This window comes from Cnephaeus nilssonii (assembly GCF_951640355.1).
Source record: "Cnephaeus nilssonii genome assembly, chromosome: 3".
Taxonomy (NCBI): Eukaryota; Metazoa; Chordata; class Mammalia; order Chiroptera; family Vespertilionidae; genus Cnephaeus; species Cnephaeus nilssonii.
This window is the reverse complement of record NC_137074.1, coordinates 6,582,018-6,610,002: the sequence shown is the minus strand read 5'-3', so window position 1 is coordinate 6,610,002 and position 27,985 is coordinate 6,582,018. Positions and strand designations below refer to the sequence as shown.

Sequence of the window (27,985 nt, the reverse complement as noted above, 5' to 3'; positions counted from 1 at the left end):
GGGCGGCTCGCGTTGGAGGCGAGAGGCGAGCGATGGAGGGCGACAGCGAGAGCCCTTGGGCCCTGGGGCTGCTGCGCACCTTCGACGCGGGCGAGTTCGCGGGCTGGGAGAAGGTCGGCTCGGGCGGCTTCGGGCAGGTGTACAAGGTGCGCCATGTCCACTGGAAGACGTGGCTCGCCATCAAGTGCTCGCCGAGTCTGCACGTCGACGACAGGTCAGCGGCCCGGGCGGGGGCGCCGCGGCGCCGGGGCGGGCGCCAGGGCAGGACTGGGGTTGGGGTGCTTGGGTTCCCGGGGTCCCCTTCTCTCCACCTGCGTCGCTTACGGAGCAGCCTCGAGGGGGGAGGGGGGGGACCGAGCGCCGGGCGAAGCCGTCAAGCCCCGCCGTGTCCGCGCGGGGTGCCTGCCCGCAGTGGGCAGGTTTGGGGAGCGCCGGTCTGATTACGCACGCTGGTCCCCGAGCTGCGGCTCCGGGGAGCGACTTCGTGAGCCCGCGTTCGCCCGGAACGTTGTCAAGTGCCCGGTGGGGCTACCTGGCGTCCCGTGAAGCCCCGGATTTTTAGGGTCCGGAGCTCGACCTGCGCCGGGACCCGCTTCCCTCGGAGGCGCGTCCGGCCCTCCCGGGACCCGCCTGGCGCTGCGGTCTGCGCCCGGCTTAGCAAAATTGCCGTGTGGGGCTCTGGGCTTTGTGAGTTAGTGAGACTCCGTTTGACTCACGTACTAATTTACGCTGGAGCACAAATTGGTGTAAGACGGTAATTATTTCGGTCGGAAGCACCGGCTCGGCTGGGTCCTGGGCTGGGCCGGGCTTCCTGGGCGCCTGGGCACTGGCGCGTTGGCGCTTGGGCCTGGCGGTGCGGCCGCCCCAGTTCCCGTTGGTGTGTCCATGGGGGTCTGCAGAAATTGGGGGCGTAGGGGTGAGAGGGGGGGGTCTTGAGAAGCAGCTCGTTTGTTTTATTTTCTTCTTCTCCATTTGCGTTTGCATTTTAATGATTTATAGGCAGGCTTCAGCTGAGTCCATTTAAATACATGACTTAACCTTGTGTTGCGGGTGTGCGCAATGGGTCCTTTTGCTGCGGTGAAGTTGGCGTTCCCTGTGGAAGTTGTGTGTGCACTGTGTGTGGAGGTCCCCCTTATGCAGTAAGCCGGGGACCCAGCAGACTCAGAAAAGCAGCGCCTTTTCACCCGCACCTCGCCTTTGCCGGCTCAGAGGCCTGGCTTCCGATCCTCCGCTTACGGGGCGTGCTGGGGCCTCTTTTCACCTTAGGATGGTGGTGATGTTGCGGGTGACTGTGTCACTAAGGGACATAGACTGTAGTGTGTGCTTCCCCAGGGCCCAGTGTGCTCGCAGACTTCGTGTTTTCATCCTGGCCTAGGAGATACATAATACAGTACATCGGGGGCCTTTTGCTGAACACCTCTAACGCAGTGTTTTCTGGAAACTTCAGTAGAGGGGTGACATAAAAATACCTAACTGGGAGGGTCGGGGGCTTGTGAGGCTGTGCACGCTCTTTTCCCCTCGCTGTGCTGCAGTCCTGGGAACGGCTCAGGCCGGGAGGGGCGCTGTGGTTATTTTTTGATGAAATGCAAACCCCACTTTGAATGCCAGCCTGAGGTTAGATCCCGAAAGGCAAGACCCTCTCCCTCAGGGTGTTTGTACGCTCCTGGGGGCATTTGTCTGATGGCGTCTTCTGGGCCAAGTGTTTCATTCATCAGCGAGGGTTTTCCCACCAGCTTCTGGTACTGGAGGAGGAAAGTAAACAAGCCCGCGGTCCCCAGGCAGATGAGTCAGCCTGCATCCCCGGATCTGTTACTTCCAGCCCCTGGCCCTTGTTTCTTGGGTGGCCCTGCTGGAGGTAGGCTTTCTCCACGGGAAGCGGGTCGCGGAGGCTCCTGCATAGCCTGGTGCAAAAGTGTTTTGTCCTTTAACTGGAAGCCTGCCCTGCCCTGCCCTAACAGGCAGGTGGTGGCACGTCGAGGTCAGCATCGCCCCACAGGAAGCGTGCACCGCCTGCACTCCGCCGCACCGAGCCGGCTGCCGCTCTGTCTCTGCGGCAGAGGCTGAGCTCTCCAACTGAGAAGATGCCCAAACCCTTGCTCTTGGCCAGGAAAATTCTGGCTGAATTTACTGGATTCCGCTTGAGCTTCTCCTTGGGATTTGTGCAGCTCCAAGGGTCGGGAACCTGTTTTCTGCCAAGCGCCGTTTGGATATTTATGACATCATTCGAGAGCCACACAGAATTATCAACTTAACAATGAGCCTGCTACATGTGGTCAAACATTTAATTAACTCACCCCGAATGCCTGGGCAGGGCCAGACCCAGTGATATATGGCCCACAGGCCAGACGTTCCCCACCCTGAGCAAGACCTTCTCATTGTTTAGTTAGGATTGGCAGGTTGTTCTCATGGCTTTTTAAAAATATTTATTTATTTATTTTTGGTTAATCCTCGCCTTAGGGTATTTTCCCTTCAATTTTTAGAGGGAGTGGAAGGGAGGGAGAGAGACAGAGAGAAACATCGATGTGTGAGAGACACATTGATTGTTTGCCTTCCACTCGTACCCCAATCGGGGCCAAGGATTGAGCCTGCAATCGAGGTACATGCCCTTGACCAGGAATTGAACCCTCAGCCCTTCAGTCCTTAGACCTCATTGCCTTTATTTAAAAAAATATATATTTTTATTGATTTCAGAGAGGAAGGGAGAAGGAGAGAGCGATAAAACATCATTGATGAGAGAGAATCATTGATCGGCCACCTGCTGCATGCCCCCCACCTGCATGCGGGGATTGAACCCGCAACCGGGGCAGGTGCTCTCACCGGGAATAGAGCCATGGCCTCCTGGTTCATAGGTCCACGCTCAACTATTGAGCCACACCGGCCGGGCCTCAGTGCCTTTTTGCTGAGCTGCCTCCCATCCGCAGTCTGCTGTGTGCGAGCTTTCCCTAGTAGGAAACAGGGCCCTGGATTCCTCTGGGCTACGTCTTGGCTCACCTGTTTGAAGGGCAGCACCTCTAGCTCCTGCCAAGGGGGCCTGGGTGCTGGGTTGCAGCCCCCTCAGGAGCTCCCCACGTATAATCTAGAATGGGCCCCGTACGCGGGGGGCAGGGAGAGGCTGGAGGGACAAGGGAGACCACTCCAGATGGGGCAGGGGCAGGGTTAATGTGAAACAAGGGACAGTGCAGCTTGTCTTGGGTGACTTCAAGACAAGTCGTTGTCAGCACCTGCCCCCCAGATCTTAAACGGGAACGCAGAGGCCGTATGGAGCCAGTCAGGAGCCCTGGTCTTCTTGATGGCCCCCCCTAGCTCTGGGCCTTCCCTTCCCCTCCACGTGTTACATCAGGACCCACCACAGGTGCAGGTGTGGGCCAGGCTGGTGTTCACTGGCTGCTTGTACCTCCAGGCAGGCTGGGGTCCTGGCTGCAGCCTTCATACCACCCCCTAGCGGCCAGGCGTCCTCAAACTACGGCCCGCGGGCCACATGCGGGTGTTTTGGCCGTTTTGTTTTTTTTACTTCAAAATAAGGTATGTGCAGTGTGCATAGGAATTTGTTCATAGTTTTTTTTTTTTAAAACTATAGTCCGGCCCTCCCACGGTCTGAGGGACAGTGAACTGGCCCCCCGTTTAAAAAGTTTGAGGACCCCTGCCTTAGCCCTTAGCCACCGCAGGGCCTGATCCCCAGCAGCGCCCTGGGCTCCGCAGAGCAGCAGTCGGCCCCAGCCCTGGGAGCCTGCACTTCATTACGGGAAGGCGGGGGCTGCCCAGACCCAGACACCCCTCGGAGGGGAGGGACGGGGGGGGGGGGGCAGGTGGTGCATCCTAGATCTGTGTTTCCTGCTCCTTAGGGCTGACCGGCTTTAGGGGCCTGGGCGCCTGGGTAGAGTCTGGGGATGGGGGTGTTTCCATTAGACCAGAAGTGGTGACTCCAGGGGCCCCTTCCTCCAGCCCAGCCCTCAGGCCAAGAGGAAGCCCTGAGTAAGGGAGCGCCTGGCTGGGCACCGGCCCAGCAGCTAATGCTCCATGGGCACCGGCTCGTCAGGACGAGCCCGAGCAGCCCCCGGGTCTGTAAGTACAGGGCTGACAATCCGGCAAGCCCGTTTCTTGTCAGCTTTAAAAATAGCAGCGTGGGAACCCTGGCAGGCCCCCTGGGAAAGTGATCGGGTTGGTGCGAGGCGAGAAAGCCGTGCTGGGAGCGTCAGCTAACGAGTGATGACACCCTTTTCCCGCTGCCTTTTCCCAAACCTGGTTCCAGGTCTCCCCCTCCGAGGAGCGCTTTGTTAGGGAACACGTTTCACCTCCCCCGTCCCGCCCGTCTTCCCGGAGCCTTGACTGCTTCTCCGCCGCCGGGGGAGGGCCCAGGGCCGCCCCGTCCCCGTTCCCAGGAAGGGAGGGAAGCCGCAGGAGGCCTTTGGTCTAGGCCAGTGGTCGGCAAATTCATTGGTCAGCAGAGCCACATATCAGCAGGACAACGATGGAAATTTCTTCTGAGAGCCACATTTTTAAAACTTAGACTTCTTCTAACGCCACTTCTTCAAAATAGACTCGCCCAGGCCGTGGTATTTTGTGGAAGAGCCACACTCAAGGGGCCAAAGAGCCGCATGTGGCTCGCGAGCTGCCGTTTGCCGACCACGGGTCTTGGGGGTTCCTGAGCGCTGAGGCTTCTCCAGCCAGCGTCTTAGAAATAAATGATCTGCCTGATCTTACTGCTCTTTCTCTCCACCCAGTTCCCTTCTTGGGATTGGTGGTGGTGGTGGTGGTGGTGGTGGTGGGATACGCTTTGACTAGCTCTAAATGAGAAAAAAACAAGAATTAATGTAATTGCTGTTGAGAAAGGATCTTTAACCTGTTGAAGCTCAATTGGGTCCTGTTAATGCCCAGAGAGTTTCCATCCAGGACCAAGGGGGATCCTGGGGGTGGGGGATGGAAGTTGCAATCCTTCCCCAACCCCAAACGGGGAAGGAGGAGGAGACGCTTTGAAATGATTACGGGAGAGAAACTTGACGCCGGTCCTCCTGAGCCGTGCCTAACCGACCCAGTCCTCCTGAGCCGTTCCTAACTGACGCCGGTCCTCCCGAGCCGTGCCTAACCGTAGCTGCACGTGGAGCGCAGCACAGGTTTCAGGGGGTTTTACGTGAGACTGATGTCAGTGGATTCGGGTGGCGCGGGACTTCACTCCCAGCAGGGAAGAATGGGGTGACCCTGACCGAGGCTTGGCACCGTGAAGGTTGGGGCACTCCTCGGCCCCGCCCAGCTTTGGGGCCCAGGGACTGTCCTGAAAAATCCCTTGGGGTCCTAGAATAATAATAATAACAACAATAGAGCTACGGTTCCTTTCGTGTTGTCCACGTGACCCAGAAGCAATGCTTTGAGGGAAAGCGGTTAAAGAATAATTGCTGTGGACTGGAAACAATTGGTGGTTTCTTTCCGTAGGAGGGTCCCCTTTTCCTTCTTTTCCAGCGGCTCCCCGAGGCCCCTTTCAGGCTTATTGAGTTGCAAATGTCGCTTAGACACCCGATCCGATCCCAAACGATCTGGGAAGGGCTGTAGCTTCCCTAGGCTGGGGGCGGTCCTTGGGGCTTCCTAGCGGGGGTGGGTGGGGTGCCCCAGGAGCAACTGAAGGAAGACCTAGAGCGTGGGGCCGTTTGGATTTGGGTTTGGTAGTTACTGAACGGGATGAGCTTTTTTTGGGTTGATCCTTTAGGGGGTGCTGGCCAGCCCTCCTCCCAGGCCTGTGCCCCCCGCTGACCTCTGAGGCCCCTGGAACCTGCTGCTGGGCCATCCCGGCTCCTCTTCCTCGGCTGCCCCAGAAGGTGATCCGTGCTGGGAACAGTGGCTTCGTTTGCAGGAGACCTGGTTTTCTCTGCAGCAGTGTCCCGTGTCGTTTGTGCCTGGATTCCAAAGAGGACGCGGGCTCTCTGAGAACGTTCTAGCCCTGATCCGCCTTCTGGAGCAAACCGGCAGTGGCTCTTTCTATTTGAGTTTTTGAAACTGCGTTAAACGGGGTCTCAGTCTGGTGGAAGGGCCCATGGCCCCCCGGCGAGAGCAACGAACTGGCTGAACTCGAGGTGGGAGGGGAGGAGTGATGTGTTAATGAGCTCAGCGACCAGAAGCCACCCGGGTTTTATGTTTTTAAGCCCTTTGGGCGAATGGAAGAAATCGTTCTTTGCAGAGTGGCAGGGAGCTTTTGCTCCATCAGATCTTCAGCCTTTGGATAGTTGGCGTTGCCCTCACACGGGTTTGTTCTCAGTCGGGTTTGGCAGAGAGGACTCATGTGAGAATGTCTGTGATGGTGGGAAATGGTCCTCCGCAGGGCCAGCCTGCACACACCTGCGCTCCAGACCCGCGCGCCTGCCCTGGAAGCGGGTCTCCGCATCCTGCAGTGGGACACGTGCCAGGGCCCGTGGGCACGGGGCCCCAGGAGGGCACACCAGTAAACAGGAGCAGACAGGTCACAGAGCCGGTTTTTTTTTTTTTAATGTATTTTATTGATTTTTTACAGAGAGGAAGGGAGAAGGATAGAGAGTTAGAAACATCGATGAGAGAGAAACACCAATCAGCTGCCTCCTGCACACCTCCTACTGGGGATGTGCCCGCAACCAAGGCACATGCCCTTGACTGGAATCAAACCCGGGACCTTTCAGTCCGCAGGCCGACGCTCTATGCAGTTAGGGCAGAGCTGGTTCTTAACAAGGGGAGGGAGTAGCAGCGCGTGCAGACCCCCAGCTGCACAGCAGGGCGTGCGTGTCCTCAGCGGTGTCGTGGGGCCAGTGTCGTGTAGATAACAAATCAGGCCCCCCTCCCCCCCCCCCCCCGGGAGGAGAAAGGAGCCGGCTCAGGGGTGTCGTTTTCTCTCTCCTTCTTAAGTGACCAGCTTCGTTTTAAACGATGCTTGACCTTCACGCCAGTCCTTCCCCCTTTCAGATGGCACAGGGTTAGGGGTGGGTGTCTGTGTCACCCCCAAACCTGGCTCCGTGCTAGGCCGCAGGGAGGGGCTGGCCGGCCCGGGCCAGGCAGGGAACCTACCGAGGCCCTGCCAAAGTGGGGGAGCAGCTCACAGCCCTGCCCGGGGGCCCCCGCAAGCTGGCAGGGCCCTCTGTGGACGTCTTGCGTTCCATGAACTGGCTGGGTCTGTGAGCAGAGCGCTAAGGACGCACGTCAGGCTGAACTCTGTTCTGTTTTGTAGCGATGTCATGGTGCACTCCCCATTCGTGCTGCACTTGTTTCTAAGGCCAGTGGGGTTCTTCTCCCTCGAGTCTGTTAAACACCAAACTCTCGACCCCTCCACCTCCTCTTCCCCCCTCGGCTGCTGCATCATACATGGGGAACCCCAGGAGATCAGCGTGGCCCTTGCTGCCTCTCTCCCCGACATCCAGTCAGTCATGGAGTCTGAAGGATTCTCCCCAGCCTGGGATTGGAGCAGGTCGCCGCCCGTCTGAGTCCCTCATGAGCCCTCGCTGCCCTTCTCCCACTCTGGTCAGGGGCCACCTTTGTAAAGTCTCCCCTGGGCCCCTGCACCTCCTCTTCCCAGTGCTCCGATTCTCAGCCACGATTCTTGATCTGGTGTAATTTTCCACCTTCTCCCCTGGAAGGTGAGCCTGGTGAAGGCCGGGAAAGGCTCTCTTTATCATCAGTTCTAATACAGAGGAGGTGCTCAGCAATTACTAGTCAGTAAGTGCATTTTAATTAGACACGGATTAAGGTTCAAGGAAATGCTGGGCGTGTTTAAGTGGGTGATTCCAGACTCGTGGCTTATTTTAAGTTTGGCTGACAAAGCATTGACTTGGTCTGTGCCGGGGTTCTCAGACTGGGCCCCGTCGGCACTTGTGTCTTGGGGGCTGTCCTGTGCCTTGCAGGGTGTTGAGCAGCATCCCTGGCGGCCTGCGCCCACTGGATGCCAGGATCAGCCCCCATTTGTGACAACCAGATGTCTCCAGAGAGTGCCCATGGTCCCCTGCGGGCGGGGTCGTCCCTGGGTGAGCATCACGGGTCTGCACACAGGGATCCTTCCCCAGACCCCACCACGCAGCCCCTTGGCGTGTGCTCCCAGGCGTTCTCATGGGGCTCGGCTCCCAGCGGGTTGGACAGGTGGGCAGGCAGAGGGGCTGAGCTCCTGCCGAGCCCCCGGGGCCTGAATGGGAGTGTCCCCGGGAGAGCTGAGTGCAGGCTGAGCTCGGGTGCTGCAGCCTTTGGTAAACAGTGGATCCTGGCCCCTCCTTGCTGGCCGACTCCTCCCTGGGCAGTGTTTTCCTAACTGTCGGGGACGCCTGGGAGCGTGTTGTGGTCCCAAAGGGGAGGCAGATCCATATGAAACGGACTCTCCAGCAGGACCCTGTAGTAGGCCAGGGAGTGGGGCGGGGGCAGGTGGCGGGCAGGTGCAGCCAAGCTGTGGAAGAGCCTGTGGTGGGAACTAGCCTGTTTTGGGTTAGGGGCAGGGCTGCTTGTATTGGAGTCTGCATTCTGGGGGGTCCTCGAGGCCGCCCCAGCCTGCTGCCTGTGTGCTCCCAGCTCCACGTGGCACGGCTGGGCTTGTGGTTCTGGGCTTTTTCCTTAGGAGCGTATTGGGAAGGCGGGTTCCCCAGCACCCACCCAGGACCCATTCTCCAGGAGCTGGGCTTGGGAACCCCCAAGCTGCATCACCTGTGGTCAAGCCCTGTCCTCACAGGATTTGGCCTTTTTCCTGGGTGCGCTCTGAGCCTTTGACCTAAAATGCTAACACCGACCAAGGCCCGGGAGCTAGTCTGAAACTCCGCAGGCTGCTCCAGGCAGTGACCTGAGACCAGGGGTTGCACACCTTCTGGAAGGGCTGGAGAGTAAGTGTTTCGGGCTACGTAGGCCGCGGGGTCTGTGTTGCAACTGCTCACCTCTGCCTGGGGTGCGAATGCAGCCACAGCCACGTGAATGGTGAGACTGCCTTCCGGGAAGACGAGCAGGCTGTGGACAGCTGTTTGGCAGATTCTCAAAAGGCTAAACATAGAACTACCACATGACCCAACAGTTCACTCCTAGATGTATATCCGAAGTGAAAGCCGGCACTCGAACAGATACTTGTCCATCACGCCTTCCCAGCAGCGTTAGTCACTGTAGCCCGGGGCGGGGAACCTTTTCCTGCCAAGGGCCATTGGGATATTTATAACACCCTTCCCAGGCCACACAAAATTACCAACTTAAAAACGAGCCTGCTATCTTTGGTCAAACATTTAATTACGTCACCCTCCGGTGCCTCGGCAGGGCCGGACCAAATGATCTCACAGGCCTCCTACGGCCCGCGGGCCTGATGTTCCCCATCCCTGCAATAGCCGAAAGGCGGGCACAACACGGGGGTCCATCCGTAGGGGAGTGGATAAATGCGATGGGGGTGTTCCTGCGATGGGATATCATGCAGCCATGAAAAGAGTGGAGTTTTGGTGTGTGCCACAGCACAGGTGGACCTCAGTTGAAAGCATTGTGATTAGTGAAACAGGCCCAGTTACTGAAATACTGTATGATTCCACTGCTGAGGTCCCTAGAGTAGGCAAACTCCTAGAGACAGAAAGCAGGGAAGTGGTTGGTGGGGTGGGTGCTGGGAGGAAGTGTTATGTTGAATGGGTGCAGAATTTCTTCTGGGGATAATGCAAAAGTTTTGCGTGTAGATAGTGGTGATAGTTGTACAATATTGCTACTGTATGTGATGCCTTTGTATTGTACGCATATGAATGGTTAAAACGACACAGAGTATATTGTGTATATTTTACTATAAATTTAAAAAACGGTTTACAAAAAGTGGTTCTTGGGCAGCATTCTGCAGCCCCTGCTTTAGACGGATGTGCCATTGATTTAAGTTTGGGGTTGGACTTAGGAATAGCTGGGCCACCTAAATGGCTGGCCTCAACAAAAAAGGTGGGTTAGATTCTTCATGTGGATAATTTGTTACAGCTTTCAGTGGAGCCTAAACTTCTCCTCCCTCGTCCAACAGAAGGGATTCCCAGCACCCACCTCCTCCCTCGGCCCCTGAGCGGGCACTGGCTCCGTGCTGCCTGTGGCTTTTCCGATAATAATTAGGTGTGCTGGGATAGCTGAAGATCTTGGGCAGCCCAGCATTTACTCCCGCCACATTAAAGTGAGCTCCTGTGCGTGTGTTAGTAATTTTGTCAGCTCTGTGGACCGGCTTATCTCTCTGGCCGCGGTGCTCTGTGTGGTGGCCAGGTGACCAGTGTGCATTGCTCATGCCATTGACCCTTTTCAGGGAGCGCTTGGAGCTCTTAGAAGAAGCCAAGAAGATGGAGATGGCCAAGTTCCGATACATCCTGCCTGTGTACGGCATTTGTCGCGATCCTGTTGGCCTGGTCATGGAGTTCATGGAGACGGGCTCCCTGGAGAAGCTGCTGGCCTCGGAGCCGTTGCCGTGGGACCTGCGCTTCCGCATCATCCACGAGACGGCGGTGGGCATGAACTTCCTGCACTGCATGTCCCCGCCGCTGCTGCACCTGGACCTCAAGCCCGCAAACATCCTGCTGGACGCGCACTACCACGTCAAGGTAGGGCCTCCAGTGGGGCCTGGGGTGAGGCGGTGAGTGCCGGAAGAGCGCAGGGGGACTCGGGGTTCGGGGGAACCTTCGGGCAGTGTGAGGGCGGACGAGGATGTGGTCCTCGTGGAAGAGAGCGTGAGCAGAGCGGCCTCTCTTAGCCCGAGGATGTCTGGAATCCCCTGTCTTGTCATGGCTGGTGTGAGTGGACTCAACACGGGTCACACCCCCAAATCCTGGAACCTGGCTCTAAATTCTGCACGCCCCGGCAAAAGAGATTGTGGATTTGCGGATCTGGTCTTAGAGGATGTCCTCTAGGAAATGGGGTGAGAGATCGGGGCGTGGGGGGGTTGGCCGTCTCCGTGTGAGACGTAGTTTCAGGCTGTACCCCCTCGCTGGATGCAGGGGCGGGCGGAGGGGATGAGGGGTGCTCTGAGGTGGAGGTGCAGTTCCGGCACGGGGCTCTGATGGGGCTCACTCTGTTCTAGTGACGTGAGGCCTGTGAGGGCTGCTCTTTCTCATTCTGTTTCTGGTGAGTTTATAAAACAAAAGGAGGAAGAAGAGCAGAACTAGAACCCAGAGGCCAGCCACCTGGAGTTGGTAGTCAGGGGCGTTGTCAGGTTGAGTGTCTGTGACTGTGTCTCTGGCAGGCCTTCGTGTGCTGGGTTCTTCATGGTTTCCCCCACACGGGGATGCCCACCTGCTCGGGAGGCCCTTCCCCCTCATCCCGCATGAGTGAGAGGATTCATCCACCCTGGCCTGCGTCCTCTGGTTCACGCTGGGGCCGGGCGAAGGGTCTCACCTGTGTGCTCTGACACGTGGCTGATCTGCTCCGCTCGCAGGACCCCTGCCTGTTGGCCTGAGGAGGAGGGACCCCATTCCGTCCCGCCCTGCCGCTGGCTCCCTCCTCTTTCTCACCTGTGACAGGTCAGTGGCACTGGGTGGCCCACACACGGCCGCTCCCTGGGCCAGTCTACACAGCAGACACCTGTCCGGGCTGAGCCAGCCCGAGACCGCGGGGAAATGCTGTTTTCACTTTGCACACTAATTACAAGCTGTCCCTGAAGTAGGTGTCGCTCGTAACAAGGTTTTAGCTGGGATGGAAGCTGCCCTGTCCGGTTTCCTTGTGGTCAGTGGCGCAGCCTGCACATACGGACATGACAGTTCTCACTAGCCTGTGCGATCCCGTGGGGGCCAGTGCAGATGACACCGTAGCTCGCAAACGTGACTGCATACAGGAAAGGGAAGGTGGTGACAGGCCCCCGCTGTGTGCCAGAGGCCCTGCATGCCGGAGCTGCCCCGATGGTCAAAGCGGGGGACCGAGTGGGCGGTGGCTCAGAGGGTTAAGTCATGGCCAGGCTCACCCAGCTTGGGGTGGGGGCCGAGTCTCCATAGAGCATCAGACTTCTCTGCTGTCGGCAGGGGGTGCAGGCAGAAGAGCCTTTAGGTGGAGGAAGCACCCCAAGAAAAATCGGAAATGCTGGGTTTTGGGGGAACAGGAGGACTAGGGGGGTGGGGAGGCCTTTCCCTCACGCGGCGTTCATGACTGCTGAGTGGTGTGTGCTAGAGGCTGCTGGGAACATGCTTTTCTTAGGGCTGGCGGGCGGGCACCCGGAACTTGGACAGGTGTGGCCACAGAGTCCCGTGCCCTAATGGGCCTGGCTGGGCTTTCCTATCAACCCGCTCCCTCCCACTCTCCTAACAGTCGTGTGGCATCCCTAGACAGCCCCAGTGACCCCTTCCTTCCGAGGTCCTCCTCAGCACAGCCCTCCTCCCGGGCTGTGCCCTGATGGGTGGGGTCAGACCTCCCTATTGCGAGGGGTCAGTGCACACCAAGTGCTTGGCCCGCGGAAGTGCTCCTGAGGGTTGGTGTCGTTGGTGTCGGCGTTTTGGGGGCCAGTAGGTAGTCATCTTCCCACGTCTGGGACGTTGACATGTATCTAGGGAGGGTCCCCCGCCGGGTCTACGGCAGCACCTCATACCGGCTCGGTGAGGAGCTGAGTGGGGCGTCGGCTGTCCGGCACCGTGGCCTTGCTGTCCCTGTAGGTCATTTCTGCACTGGCTCTCCCAGGGTGCCCCCCGTGTGACCTTTCCTCTCTCTCCTGATAAGTACCTGGCTTGGCGGGCCTGGTGTGGTCTGCCAGTTTAATAGGTGAGGGAGGATTCCTTCAAGAGTGGGGCCTTATTAGGAGCCTAGGATGGCTGAGCCGGGAGTGGGGTGGAGCCTGCGTGGACTTGTCTCCGTGACAGGGAGAGCGAGGTGTCGCTGCTGCTTCCACGCCCAGGGCACCCCGAAAGGCCCGAGTGGCAGCTTCTCTGTGACTCCTGCTGAATCAGGCCCATTCGTCACCTTGCACAGCCCCAAACAAACAGAAAACTGGACTTGCATAACTCGCATCTTGCATTCTCAGAAATCGGTAATAGGGTGTGGGAGGGCACGGGGCCTTGTTTGAGCTTCTAAGTCATTGCCTGGCCAGTTGGGCGCTTTGCAGTGGTGGTAATTTGAAGCAATAAACCTTTATTCTAGAATCCTGCAATGAGATAAGGTGTCAGCCTGCCCTGGGGCCCCGAAGGCGACCTTTTGTCCACAGATAGGGTGATCCCAGCGGGAGATCTCACAGCAGCCATCTGCTTTGCAAAGTGCATTAGAGACGCTATTCAATTAATACTTGATAGTAATGTTAATTAAATAATATTAAATAATGTTAACTAAATAATATTAAAATGCTATTTCTAATGTATGAGGAGTAGAGCCATTTCAAGCTGAAGACGAAATAACTTTGTTTAAAGCCTCAGGCTCGCCTCTGCCCCAGTTTGCCCAGACAAGACTATATTCCGGCAGATTCCGAGGGTCCTGGTCCCCTTGGTCTCCAGGGCCTTTCTCAGGCAGCACAGCCCTGGCCACGCCCCGCATGGGTCCGGTCCAGCTGGACGGATGTTTGCTATTCACAGGGGTGGCCCTACCCGCTGTTGAGGAAGCAGGGGGGTGGGTGGGGGAGCACAGGCCAGGCAGGCCCTGCACGGCAGGTGGGAAAGGGCGGGGAGGGGGCGGGAACTCTGCAGGCGGAGGGTCAGTGGCCATCAGGGAATTCTGATTTCTGAGTCTGCATTTTTATGTCAGAGCTTTTAACATAGAATTTATGCTAATTTTCCTCCACCAAGTACACTTAACCCTTTGCACTCGCTTGCTTTTTTCTCGATTCCTTTATTCTACTCAGGATTTAATTTTTTAAATACCCCAGATTTTACAAAGCGCGGCAGTAGAATAAAAAACTGGAGTTTCTTTTCATACAAACTTATTTATTTGGATTTTTTAATATTTCAAATTATTAATACATTCAAAGAGTAATTTTAATCTCTATGCTAACCGTGTCGAGTCACACTCGACATCCAAGTGCAAAAGGTTAAAGCTGTCGGCTATGTTGGAAAGTGGCAGACATGATGCGAAAAGGCTGCCCATGAGGTGGGGCGGTGGGTGCCAAGATGCCGGCATGGGGCATGGCCGGCATGGGGCATGGCTCTGCAGGGTCGGGGTGAAGGGTTCATTCTGGGGAACTGGCGCTTTCCTTTCCAGAGTGGGGACTTCCTTGAAGGCCAGGGAACGGACAGCTGCCAGGGGCCCAGAGATGCCCAGGCTGGCTGCCCTTGTGGACCCAGGCCCGGACAGCCTGGCCACAGAGACAGAGGGCGGGTCCACTCTTGCAGGCTTTCTTCCCATCACCTCCCTGCAGAGGTGGTCAGAGGACCCTGAGGGGCCGGGCCGCCAGTCCTGGCTTCTCCCTGCCTTCCGCGGTGATGATGCCATCGGGACATTGGCTCACCCGTGAGCTGGCACAGCGAGCCCAGAGTTAAGTCCTGGCTCAGCCCCAGTTCCTGTCGCTCCACAGGCGTGTTTGAGGAGGAGCCTGGAGCCGACTGGGAGGCTTACAGGACTCGATACGCCTCGAAGGAGAACATAAAGGGGCTGTTTTCCGTGTGGATTCTGAGCCCCTGAATGCCAGCGCCTGTGGCCTAGTCCCACACACAGCGCTTCAGCGGCCTCCGAGGATGTGGGGGCCTGAGGGGCAGCGAGGGTCCCCCAGGAGTCTGTGTGGCTTCACTTCCTCCAGTGGGGGGTCTGGGAGCTGTTGGGACCCCTTTGTACAAAGGAGACGAGGAGGTGGAGGTGGGCGAGTGGCTGGGCTCCCGGCGCCCCTCCAGGCGGGTAGCCCCTGGGACGGAGGAGACGTGTTTCCGTCCTTGATTTGGGCGCCACGTTTGGTGGAGGAGTCCGCAGCGTCTGTTGATCACAGAACGTTCCGGTGGAGGAGGGTTTTGTGGTGTGTGCTCTGCTCGCTTTAAAGGGCTCCTGAAGGCGCAGTTCCCTTTAAAGAGCCTGCTGCCACTTGCCCGCCTGCCCAGCTGGCCCGGTTGTGGAACCGGATTGCTGAGCACCAGCCTGGTCAGCCTCGCTTTCCTGTGTCGCCTGAAAACCCGGAAACGCTAAGCGTTGCCTTTTGCCCTCATGCCGGCGTGGGCTGTTGACCACAGCGGCAGCGTGCTGCCGGGCAGGGGCAGGCGACGATTCTCCTGGTTTCTTGCTCCGGGTGAATTCCTTCCTCAAAGCGTCATTTCCCCCCACCCATCAGCTGCTAACAGCTCCAGACCTGGTCTTCCTAAGCCTCCGTGCCCGCCCACCCGCCCAGGGAGCACCGGTCATGGCTCGCTCCCAGGGTGTCAGGGACGCGGACGGTCAGACGTGGCGGGGATGTTGATCAGGCCTCTGAAGTGGCAGCCGCAGGGCAGCGCCCGGCACAGCGCCCCGGCGCCTGCTGAGCCGCCTCTGCCCGCTCTGTTGCAGATTTCTGACTTTGGGCTGGCCAAGTGCAACGGGCTGTCCCACTCACACGACCTCAGCATGGACGGCCTGTTCGGGACCATCGCCTACCTGCCTCCCGAGCGCATCCGAGAGAAGAGCCGGCTCTTTGACACCAAGCACGACGTGTACAGGTGTGTACAGCTGTGCAGCCCCTGCCCCTGCGTGTCAGGCCGCGGGGTCTCCCAGCCCCCATTCTTCATGCTCTGAAGGGCAGTTTTCCCAGAGACTCCTTGCTACCTACCATCAGATACGAGGTTCAGTCCAAATGAAAGGGTTTGGGGTTGTCAGCCGGTGGGTATAGGCTGCCCCAGGTACATAGGCTGCCCCGGGTACACAGACTCTCCTAGGAACACAGGATGTGCCTGATGCTGGCCCAGGGCGGAGGATGTGAATGGTTGGTGCCATTGGGGCCAGTTACATAACAGGCCGACAACTTCCGCGCTGGAAACTCGCTTTAAACCGTGGGTTGTGTGTCTTGTCTGTGGAAAGAACCTGCTGCTCTGAGTGTCTGTGATTCAGGCTCTCCTACACCCAGTCCCTGGGGCCCAGCAGCCTGCACCTCCTAGCGTCACTTACCTTCGCCAGGGACACCGACAGCCACAGCCTGTTTGTAGACGAGGTCAGTGCATCGTGCACCAGAGCAGCAACCTCCAGCCTTTCTCCCCTCGGGGCACAGACACTTAATTACTAAAATTCTGCGGCACACCCCAAAATAGATGTTTTTGCCATTCTGACAAAAACATAGGTATCGTTTTGATCCGTTCACACCGAATGGCTATTGTTACATTGGCTGTTGTTGTTTTTTAATTTGACACTCAAAGGGAGAAGAGGTCAGTGTCCCTGACTAAATAGGCAGGTATTGCATGTGTTAAACATTCTTGTGCACACAGGTCCCGAGTCGTTCGGGCCTCCCTGTTCCAAATTGTAAAGGTCCTGATGACAAAGGTTCTGGGAGAAGAAAAGCGGGAGGGAGGCCGCACGCAGGCACTTAAGCCCCTCATTGTGGCTGCTGTCTGACGCAGGGTGACTGTGGCCCCAGGCCCCGAGCTTTCCCTTTTGTCCCTGTCCCTGCCCGAGTCCTGGCGGACTGGTTTGACAATAAAACCATTGTGCGTGTGCTGAGCAGGCTTGGAGCTGCAGGCTGCTGGCGAATGGCACTGGGGTGCTTGCCACAGCTTGCAGGGTTCAGGGGAATCCGATTATTTATTTTAGAGCGGAGAGTTTCAAAGTCTGAATGCATAGGTTTTCATTAATATTCAATGGAGACTTGTTGTCAACAGCTGCTGTCCACTCAGGGCAGGGTGGGGCTCAGGGTTTGGACTCCTGTTTTTTCATATACGTATTTTTTTAAATTTATCAGCTTGAGCTATTTGTTGGTGTCTCCAGAGTACTTTTTTAAATTATGTATACAGGGCGGGGCAAAAATAGGCTTACTGTTGTTCATATAAAAAATAACACAGTGATTAATAAACAATAATACAAGAATAAGCCGTTCTGCCGACTCACAACTGTGAGCCTTTGGCCACACCCCGTGCATGATTTCCAGCAACCAGGAAGGGCTCAGGAGGGCTCGTGGTTGCCGGCATGTTTTCCCTGCCCTTTCTCGGCCCTGGATGGACTCTCATGGGCAAGCCACGCCAGGCCCAGAGCCGCAGTCGGCACGGGGCGCCCAGGGTTGGCAGGAAGGTCGTGGTGCATTCAGCCGGCACGGGCGCCTCTGCCCACAAGCTGACGGGGGCAGTGTTTTGGGGGCTCCCGCGTGGTGTTGGAACGTACAGCTTCGCTGGCTGGGTGTGTTCCGTTGCTGAACATCTAAGCCACCAAAGGGACTTGTGCCCCGGTCATGTGCCTGTTTAAAATAAACAGGGAGAAGCGTCTTGTGCCATCTCTTTTGTGAAGGCCGGAGGGGCTCTCTTCACACGAATTGCTTCGCGCGAGCGCTGTCGCTCTGTTCACAGACACTAACCTGCGATTTCCCTGCAGCTTCGCCATCGTGGTCTGGGGCGTGCTGACGCAGAAGAAGCCGTTTGCAGGTGAGTGGACGTAGTTTTGGGGGCGGTGCCTCTGTCTCCCCCGGGACAGTGGGGGGCATGCTGTGCGGCTCTTTCTCTGCCTTAGCCGTGCCTGTGGTCCACATGCCCCAGTGGGGCTGCCCCGAGGGAGCGGGGCTGCTCTGTCCTGCCCGCCAGGTGGTCCGGCGTGCCCACAAAGTGTTCTGGAGGTGTCATTCATGTGCAGGAAGAGGCACAGACCCGAAGGGCTGTGCTCAGTGGGGTTTTTAGGTGCCAGCGAATTCTTTGCGTGTGTGATGTAATACACAAACATAAAACCGATCATCTTAACCATTTAAAGTGTACGGTTCAGTGGCATTTATTGGCCCATTCACAGTGTTGTACAGTCACCACTACTATCTAGTTCCAGAACATTCTCATCCCCCAAAGGAACCCTGTGCCCGTTAAGCAGTCACTCCGCCGCCCCCACCCCAGCCCCCAGCGCCTGCTAATCTCCTTCCTGCCTGTGCATTGGCCTGTTGTGGTTATTTCCAGCCAGTTCTTTTCCTTTTTTAACATTTAATAAGTTTTAATTGTGATAAAATACGCATAACATGAAATTGACCACCTTAACCATGTTTAAGTGCACAGTTTGCTCATGTAAAGTCCATTCATAGTGCTGGGCCCCCGGTGCCAGGATCACGGAGTGATTTTGACACAAATGGGTGACCCGGGTCACCAGCACCCGCTCCAGAGCTGAAGTGCTTTTCCCCCCTTGTCAACGCTGATCTGCTTTCTGTCCTCAGAGCTTTAGCGCCTTGACTTGGTACCACACTGACTGTAAAAGTCAGGCACTTTTTTTGCCTCATTGGAGAGTTTCTTTTCCTCTGTAAGCATATCTGGGCCACTCATAATATTGTGGCCTGACCAATAATTCCCAAAAGTGCAGGTCACAGTCACCCTGGGGCCCCAGGTCCCGGAGCCTTTGCCGGTTGAGACGCAGACGAGGCCGTTGTAGGATCCTGGCCATATTGTCCTTCCACCCGGTCTCCTAACGCCCCTCCTCTGGGAGGTCCATGGTCTGGATACTTATGGGTGGTAGCGAGCTAGTCTGGCCTGAAATTATCTGGTGGAGGCGACACCCAAGGCCAGGTGCCTGGTGTTGACATCGGGAGGCCAGGCCCGCGTGCTCTATTGCTTGGTAGATAGGCGAGTTCAAGGTGCGGGAGCAGAAGGCGTCTGGTGGACTTTTCCCATCTGCGTGGGAGCAGGACATCCTCCAGGTGTTTAGTTTACGCTGGGTTTTTGGAAGTCTGAGTTCTCATGGAAATAATGTGTAGGAACCTGAGAGAGTTGTTGCACAAGATGTAACGGGGAAGTGGAACAAAACATCAGAGCCGGATCCTAGCAGCGGTCGGGACGTTGGGCCAATTTTCCACACCTGCTGATCTGCCCGGACGCAGACTCCTGCGCTCCGTGGGAAAGCGGAGAGCTGTGGGGGTGGGAGGTCTGGTGGGAGCCAGACTCCTGGAATCCAGCTTCACGGACTGGATGTAGGATGAGCAGAGAAAGGAATCTGACCCGCTGAGGGTCCCCTGGGGCCCCTCAGCCTGTGACCAGGATGATGATGATGATGATATGCTAATGAGCCCAGGTGTGTCTCTGAAGGATGTTGGAAAGGAGGACAGGTGGGGCCCCATGTTATGAATTTTGGGGGAAAAGGCTCCTATTTGCACACCCCAGGGTGTGAAACTGACCATTGCTAGGTCATTTCTGAGTGCTGGGAGGGGAGGACAGACGTGCCCCGAGAACATAAGGTTAGCGGAAGCCCTGTGCTCTCAGAAGAATCGAGTGGTCTCCAGGCCACGGCCTGAGGAGGTGCAGGGACAGGCCCCAGACATGCCCCTCGGCGCTCCCCCACAGCTGTGTTCCCTCCGGAGATAAGGGGCCCGCCCTGCCCTGACGCGTGTGCCTCTCCCTTGCAGAGGAGAAGAACATCCTGCACATCATGGTGAAGGTGGTGAAGGGCCACCGCCCGGAGCTGCCGCCCGTCTGCAGAGCCAGGCCGCGGGCCTGCAGCCACCTGCTGCGCCTCATGCAGCGATGCTGGCACGGGGACCCCCGCGAGCGGCCCACCTTCCAAGGTGAGACCGGAGACGGCGCCCGGTGCAGCGCTCCCAAACGTGGCTGCTCGGTCCAGCTGCCTGTGTCCCAGGAGAGAGGACCAGGACGGGGCTGGGGCGAGGGCCAGAGGAGGAGGCCGTGCAGAGACGGTGTCCCCAGCAAGCCCTGCAGCATCGGCTTGGCCTTGGCACCTGCCCCCTGCCCTCGGTGCCAGGGGTGGGATGGGCAACTGGAACATGAACATCAGCTCTAGCCGCCCACCCCCGCTGCAGCCCGGGGCGGGGCCTGCTGCCCAGAGGTGCCTGTGCTTGGTATTTCAGGTTCACACACAGCGGTGCCTCTTTTAGGGGTGGTGTGACTTCCGGCCTTGGCTTTTTTCTCGGGGTCTTGTCCCCAGGGAACGGGTGTGTCGTCTGATTGGGAAGAGATCTTCATAGAATGGAAACTGACCATTGCATTGAAAGCACAGGGGGACACACAATTGGGGGGGGGGCTCATGTGCCGGGTGCTGGGGGGGCTTGCACTCTCCCCTCCCCACTCTTGAAGGCTTCTTTGGGAATCTGGAACCCCTGGACTCCTCCTCGAGTCAGGTGAGACCTGCAGAAGTTGCTGACGGAGGCCCCGGTTTGGTCCGTGTGGAGGCCCTGTGGGCTCAGCCGGGGCCAGCAGTGGAGAGACCAGTGCTGCCCGGGTCCCTGAGTTGTGGATGCTCTGGGGCATCACCTCTTTTGTCCCCGTTCCTTCCTTGAGGTGGCACGTTCGTATGGAGGTCATTGTCCAGGTGACAAGCCCTTCTTTGTTTTCTCCCCAAAAGAAATCACGTCGGAGACCGAGGACCTGTGTGAGAAACCCGACGACGAGGTGAAAGAGGCAACTCAGGACCTGGATGTGAAAGACCCTCCGGAGCCCAAGACTGAGGTACGGGACTCCCGCGGGGGCCTCTGTGCCGCGTGGGGATTGACTTTTCCAACCCAAGGCCTCCTTTCCACAAACTCCCCTGCCAGCCTGGGCCCTCGTGCCCTCGTTCTGCGGCTCGGCCTCCCTGGGAGCCCCACTCACCTCAGTTGGTCCCGGGAGTCCCGTGCCCAGTGACAGGACGGCGGGTCCCCTGGCAGGCTCGGTGCCCCAGACGTTTCCTGCCTGACTGGGTCCCGTCCCCACCACCTGTCTGGTTACCAATGAACTGTGCCATTGGAAAGCGAATGCCGCCAGGTGGATGTCCTTTGACCCAGCCCTGCCAGGCCCTGTTGGCTGGGGGTGGGGTGGCGCCCCTGGGCTCTGGGGTCTGCCTGTCTTGCAGCCCCGGCTTGGGGATCTTCTCACGAATGATTTGTTCTGTGAGTGCCACACGGGTGATGTAAGATGTGATAAGAAGCTCCAAGGCCAGGTCACCCTAAGTGCGCGCAGATACTAGACTTGTGAGGCGAAGCCTGGTGATAACTAACCTTACAGCGCGTTATCTGCTGTTGGGCAGTGCACCCCGGGCCGCTGGTGTGAGCTGGGGTGCAAGTGAGCGTTTATGGTGTGCGTTTCCGCTGTCTGAACGGCATGTGCGTAAGGTTGGGGAGCAAAGGTGTCCCGGGGAGGCAGCCAGGCCCTCCCCACCCCACAAGGAAAAGAAAGGCATCCAGCAAGCGGGTGTGACTCCACGCACCAAACACCAGCTCCGAGCACATCAGCAGTTCCCGGAAGAGGGAGGGTTTGGGGTCACATGGGCCCGGTGTGGGAAGAGTCCTGAGTCGCCTCAGACTCTGATCACCACCAGAAATCTGCCCCCGTCCCTGTTAGAGGAGGCCATAGAGAGCAGCGGTCGCCAGCCCGTGGTCGGCGGAACACGGGTGGTCCGTGAGGTCCGAAAGGTTGGCGACGGCTGCTGTAGAGGGTGGGTCACAGCCTTGTCACTGTCGCTGGCCCCGCCCCGCCCTTGTCCAAACCGGGCCCCAAGCCAGACGGGCACAGCTCAAAGGAGAGGTCGCAGGTTGCAGACAATGTGGGGAGAGCTGGGGGAGCCCCAGGCCCGGGCCCACCCCTTTCCTTGGTTTCTTGCCAGCACGGCCCTGTTCTGAGGGACACGGCCCTGTTCTGAGGGACACGGCCCAGCAGCCAGCTTCACACTTCTGCAGCCTGTCCCCATGCCCACGCTCCGCCTTTTGTCCCCGTCACGCTGGGTGCCCTGCCCTGTGCGGGCGGGGTCCCGGGCAGCCTGGCGCTGGACTTCCCGTCTTTTGGTCAAGCCAGTCTTTCCTTACCAGGTCTTCCCACCCCGTGGGCCAGTGCGGTGTCGTTGGGCTCCAGGGTGCCATGCGTATGACAGCAGGAGTTACATTCCCTGCGTGACAAGCCAGGACCGCATTTCCCCCTCCCTTCCTCTGCCTCACCCCGGGGTGGCGGACGCAGCCTCACTCACCTCCCTGTGCTCGTCCTCGCAGGCGCCTGTGTCCACGCCCCTCAAGCGAGCCTCGGCCCCGGCCTTCGACAAGGACTACAGCCTCTCGGAGCTGCTGTCCCAGCTGGACTCTGGCATCTCCCAGACGCTCGAGGGCCCCGACGAGCTCAGCCGCAGCTCCTCCGAATCCAAGCTCCCATCGGCCAACAGCGGCAAGCGGCTGTCGGGCGTGTCCTCGGTCGATTCTGCCTTCTCCTCCAGAGGGTCCTTGTCCCTGTCTTTCGAGCGGGAGCCTTCCACGGGCGGTGAGTGGGGGCCCTGTGCCCTGGGAGATTGTGAGCGTGATTATGGGGCTGGCGGTGGGCGGGGTGTGGGGATGTCCCTGAACCACTACAAGAGTGAGGCGTCCTGGTTCTTGACAGTAATTCCTTGTTCTCTCCATCCCGCCACCGATTAGTTCTGGGTGTCTGGGTGTCTGTGGCGTGGTTGGCTCCCTGAGCCCAAACCCGCCCCCCTGGTGCCCCTTTCGTGTTGATTGATGGGCCACACACCTGGCCGTGCAGGAGGGTCTGACCTGGGCGGCACCGGTGCAGGGGCGGACCTCAGGTTTCCACATTGAAAACCCCGAGCTGCATCCAGCGAGACCAGCAGACAAAGCGAACCCCACACGCTGGATCTCTCTTGGGGAGGCCAGCCCTATGCCCCCGTTCCTAGTGCTGGGTAAACACCCCCATACTTCTTGTTCACCGGCTCCCCATTCACTGTGGCCACGCATTATAATGAGGAGTTATCCTTGGAGGTTATAACACCTGCCTGTTGGAGGGGCGCGTCTCAGCTCATCTTATCTTTTGATGTTAATTTTGATGGGTTTTTGTTTTAGAGGGTGCTTTTCCCTGCCCCTGCCCCTGCCCCGGCCCCTGCTCTGGGTGCTGGTTTGTGGGTGTCGGGGCTGGTCTGTCACTCCCTCACTGTCCCCAGCCTCCTTTCTTCCCTCCCTCCCTCCCTCCCTCCCTCCCTCCCTCCCTCCCTCCCGTTAGCCATCACTGCCATTTCTGACAGCCAGCGGGGGCCTGAGTTTTACATCCTCTGTCTAAGCAGCATGGCTAGAATGATATTTATTTTGCAAATCGACACGAGTCCCTTGGGGTCATTCATTGACCTGCGCAGGGTCTGCCCACTAGATCTAAAATTAAGCCAGCAGGGACAACACGACACGTAAGCCATTTCGGGTAACACGCGACCTGGAGGCCGTGGGGAGGAGTGGGCGGCGTCAGGACACCAGCCCGGCTTCGAGAAAGAAGCCTGCGGGCAGCGGCCTCGTCTGACCCCTGCACCCGCTTTCCCCGCAGATCTTGGCACGACGGACGTCCAGAAGAGGAAGCTGGTGGATGCCATCGTGAGCGGGGACACCAGCCGGCTGATGAAGATCCTGCAGCCGCAGGACGTGGACCTGGTGCTGGAGGGCGGCGCCAGCCTGCTGCACGTGGCCGTGGAGGCCGGGCAGGAGGAGTGCGTCAAGTGGCTCCTCCTCAACAACGCCAACCCCAACCTGACCAACAGGAAGGGCTCCACCCCGCTGCACGTGGCCGTGGAGAAGAGGGTGCGCGGCGTCGTGGAGCTCCTGCTGGCCCGGAAGATCAGCGTCAACGCCGCGGACGAGGACCGGTGGACGGCCCTGCACTTCGCGGCCCAGAACGGGGACGAGTGCAGCACGCGGCTGCTGCTGGAGAAGAACGCCTCCATCAACGAGGCGGACTGCGAGGGCCGCACGCCCGTGCACGTGGCCTGCCAGCACGGCCAGGAGAGCGTCGTGCGCATCCTGCTGCGCCGGGGCGTCGACGTGGGCCTGCAGGGGAAGGACGCCTGGCTGCCGCTGCACTACGCCGCCTGGCAGGGCCACCTGCCCATCGTCAAGCTGCTGGCCAAGCAGCCGGGCGTGAGCGTGAACGCCCAGACGCTGGACGGGAGGACGCCCCTGCACCTGGCCGCCCAGCGAGGGCACTACCGCGTGGCCCGCGTCCTCATCGACCTGCGCTCCGACGTCAACCTCTGCAGCCTGCTCGAGCAGACGCCCCTGCACGTGGCCGCGGAGACCGGGCACACGAGCACCGCCAGGCTGCTCTTGCATCGGGGTGCCAGCAGGGAGGCGGTGACGGCAGAGGGCTGTACCGCCCTGCACCTGGCTGCTCGGAACGGGCACCTGGCGACCGTCAAGCTGCTGGTGGAGGAGAAGGCCAACGTGCTGGCTCGGGGGCCCCGGAACCAGACGGCGCTGCACCTGGCGGCCGCCGGCGGGCACTCGGAGGTGGTGGAGGAGCTGGTCAGCGCCGACGTGCTCAACCTGTCCGACGAGCAGGGGCTCAGCGCGTTGCACCTGGCCGCCCGGGGCAGACACGCCAAGACGGTGGAGACGCTGCTCAAGCACGGGGCGCACGTCAACCTGCAGAGCCTCAAGTTCCAGGGCAGCCACAGCCCCGCCGCCACGCTGCTCCGCCGGAGCAAGACCTAGTGCGCCGGCCTGGGAGACCGGGCCCGTGCGGGGTTTTCGTCCCGTGGTCGTGTTCCGCGGTGGGGACAGGCTGGTGCCGTGCTGGTCAGCACCCCCCACCTTGTTGATGGGCTGGCGGCACTTGGACCGAACAGGCCATCGGGAAGCGGCTGACTCTTGGTGCGTGCCAGAGTCCGTGTGGGCGGGTTACCCTCCGAATGAGGGTGTCAGAAGGTGCTGATCCACCCGCCCATCCGTGTGCCGGCGTCAGAGGGACGATGGGTTGAAATCATTTCGCTGTACTCTTGCTCCTGAGGTCGGTTCCTGGAGCCGGCCCGCCTCGGGCTGAGGGGTGGGAGGAGCCGTGTCTTCCATCTTCATTTGCAGCGGCAGACGAGGCCGCCTGTTTCAGAAGGTTTTCGTGGAACCCTTGTGTGATGGGACATTGTCCCTAGATGAACACAGTGTCGACCGTGGCTTTAAACCTTTGAAAAAGATGTTCATGTCCTTCGGTGGTCTGGTGTGTGAGCAACGCGTGTGAAGTGGTGAGGTTGGTGTTACACAGCGCCGCGGCCGGACCCGCTCTGCCGGGCTCAGGATGCTCTCAGCCGGCCTTGTGGCGACCACGGGCCTCCCAGCAGCGGATTGCTCTCATGCATTTCCTGTTGCATAAAATGTGTTTTGAACTCTAGAGCCAACTATGCAAGAGTCATTTAAAAACTCACTTGTAACCTCAGTTTCGGACTCTAAGCAGTATTACCTGGTTGGGTGGATCACCGAGCTCGTGGGCCCCTTTTCAGCTCCGGTGTTCGGTCAGGAGGTCGTCTGTGAGGAGCGCTGCTGTTTGGGGGGTGTCAGAGGGGCCCTCTGACCCTTTACAAACCTCTGAGCTGTGGAACCCCCAGGGCGGCTCCGGGAGACCCCCAGGCACGCGTGGCTATAAAAGATGTGGTGATCTGGCCCTCTTGGTCATTGTCCTGTGTGTGCCACGTGGTGCCCCCTCCCCAATACTGTTCTTAGAGTGAATTTGCTGCAGGAGGTGGTCCTGTGTGCAAACGTGCCTGTGGTGTATGATACAGAGATTGATGTTAATATACCGTGTATGTTAATGTGAATCTGTGGGCTGGGTACTTCCTTTCTGTGACAGGAGCTATCCAGACGGCTGCAAGCTGGCTATGTTTTAATATGCCTCGTGCTTTTACTGTGCTGTGTGTGCTGCTGTTGTACCGATGTAAATAAACTGAGTTCTTTTCTGCGCTGGTGGAAGTCGGCAATGCTGCTTTCTCTTAGCCACAAGCTCGAATGGTCTGATTTCTGAAAACAAGAGGTTGAGACGGTCGTGGGGGCGGGGCTGGGGGGGGGGGGAGATGCTCCTCCAGAAAGCCATCGTGGGCAGGCACTCAGTTAGCCAGGGACATGCAGGGACGAAGGAGGGGAAGGTGGACCAGGCCTCCTGCCTCCGACCTGGGCCCTGCCACTGTGTGAACCGGCAGCGAGACGATCTGGTCTTGGTAGAAGCAGCTCCCAACACCAACATATGTATCTCCTTTTCAGCGCTTAGAATCCTTGTTTCCATTTGTTCACTTGACGTCCTGAAATAATTTTCAAGTATAGGGAAGGTAGGAGACGAGTACAAAGAACGCGGGTGTACCCTTCACCTAGATTCCCCATCCCTTTACATTTCAGCTCATTTGCTCCGTCCGTCCATCCACCCACCCACCCACCTACCCGTCCACCCATCTGTTTAGGTTGTAGACACTGTGCCCATGACCCCAAACACTTGTGTGTATTTTCCTAAAAACAAGGACTTCCTACTGTATGGCCATAGTGCACCCATCAGAATCAAGAAATTAACATAAAGGTGCTACTACCATATGATCCACAAATCCATTTTAAATTTTACTGTCTCAGAATGTCCTTTATAGGAAAGAAACCACAGCAGCAGTAACAACCGACTTCCTTTCCTCCTGCCTGGCCCAGGACCTACTGTGCGCAGCCGTCAGGAGTCTCAGCCTCTGTCCCTCGGTCTTCTCCCTCATGGCCTTGCCTTTTTAAGGAAGGACTGGCAGTTATTGTGAAGCATGTCCTTGAGATGTGTCTTAATTCTACCCAGGATTTGATTTAGGTTACGTACTTGGGGCAGAAATACCGCAGACGTGATAATGTATAAAAATACAGCTCTCCCTTCTCCCCTTGAAGTTATTTGTTTTATGTGCCTGGTTTTATAGTGCGTCACGGAAGGAAAGCGTCAGGCCTCTCCCATGGTGCCCTGGGCTGGGGCCCAGGAGGGACTAGCGGAGGGTGTGCTGCGGGACTCCTGGCCCCAGAGCAACAGACAGCACATCAAGTGTAAGACTCACTTTCATTTCCTCCCAGGGAAAAAGAGACAGTTTTGACCCAAAGTGGAAGGTCTCCGAGAAAAGTTCATGCAGTCCTCAAACCAGAAGGTGCTCTTGAACGGAAAAGCGTGGAATGGGGGTCAGCGGGAAAAGAGGAAATGCAGATTTCCTGGGAAGCGAAGAAAAACCGTAACGTGGTTAGCCTGTTGCTATCTCCAGGCAGAAAGGGAAATGATGGAGGGGCCCAGTGGAAAGGGGGGAGTTAAGCCAAAGGGCAGAGCTTTAGGGAGAAAAGCGTCATAGGTCTTGATGCCTGGCACAAAAGGCTTTTCTTTAAAAGGAAAGAAAAGCGAACGTGTCTTATTTCACAGGCCAGGGAACTCACCAGGCGCACGGCTGGGCACCAGGCTGGCACAGCCCGTGTGGGGGACGCTGGCCGAGGCCACCAGCGGGGCAGGGGGGTTCCTTGTACACACGGGGATGGGTCGGTTGTGCACACATGGTGAGGATGATGGGGACCAGCCTCCTGGCAGAGGAAGTGGACACAGTATGGATCAGCTGGCATCACCCTGGGGCGTGAGCCTGTGACGGAAGGCATTGGTGTGAAGCCGTGGTCCGTAATGGAAGGTGGGCGTGTACATCCTCGCGGGTTACACGCTTCCCAGGCCTGCCTGCTGGGGGGGCCTGGAAGCGGTGATGCCCGGGAACAGCGTGCACACCCAGCGCCAGGGTGTCACGGCTCCGTGTGCTGCCCAGCGGAGGGACTTGGGTGCAGCGTGCTCCGAAGTCCCCGTGGCGCAGAGGGCAGCGCCAGCCTCCTGGGCTCTCGCCTTGACGGTGGGCAGCACGTGACCCAGCGTTCTCCAGGCTTCCTCGCAGACAGCTGCTTCACCACCAGGCCGCTCCTCTCCCGCGCCGAGGAGCCAAGCGTTGCCATCTTCTTCCAGGTCACCGAACCTCATTCCGGTTCTCTGGGCCTTGGTTTGCCACGGGCATTTCGCGGTGCCAAGCATGAGCTACTTACTTCAGCAGCGTGGGTGTGGTGGGCGGTGTTGCCAAGGCGGCCGCTGGCCCCGCAGCAGAAAGGAGGCGGCAGGCATTTGGGGAGTTGCCATTCAGAGGAGAGAATCCTCGATCCTGAGTTCCCATTGTGGTGGCTGGTTCTGGAGGCCCTCGGCCCCTCGTCCTGGATGGTTTCCTCTCCCTGCTGTGCACCAGCGCGTGGCCAGGGGGACAGTGGCACCGGTGACTGGGTGAGGAGGGACGCTAGATGAGCGGCCTGTCCCACGCAGTGATACCA

The 27,985-nt window shown here is 58.4% G+C and overlaps 1 protein-coding gene across 1 annotated transcript; it reads left to right on the top strand.

The window, feature by feature from the left end:
- Positions 1–22: 22 nt before the first annotated feature.
- On the top strand, positions 23–25,594 carry RIPK4 (receptor interacting serine/threonine kinase 4). The gene is made up of 8 exons (XM_079766089.1): positions 23–214; positions 10,220–10,511; positions 15,340–15,488; positions 17,341–17,390; positions 19,334–19,492; positions 20,287–20,390; positions 21,902–22,163; positions 23,208–25,594. Exons 1-8 carry the CDS (start codon positions 33–35, stop codon positions 24,365–24,367), a joined length of 2,358 nt encoding a protein of 785 aa, XP_079622215.1. The 5' UTR covers positions 23–32; the 3' UTR covers positions 24,368–25,594.
- The last annotated feature ends 2,391 nt before the right edge of the window (positions 25,595–27,985 follow it).

Excerpts from the sequence above, each read along its gene's own strand:
- RIPK4 (XM_079766089.1), top strand. The coding sequence starts at position 33 with ATGGAGGGCGACAGCGAGAGCCCTTGGGCCCTGGGGCTGCTGCGCACC. Across the intron at positions 20,391-21,901 it reads CTCCGGAGCCCAAGACTGAG|GCGCCTGTGTCCACGCCCCT; the intron begins GTACGGGACTCC and ends TCGTCCTCGCAG. Across the intron at positions 22,164-23,207 it reads GCGGGAGCCTTCCACGGGCG|ATCTTGGCACGACGGACGTC; the intron begins GTGAGTGGGGGC and ends CTTTCCCCGCAG.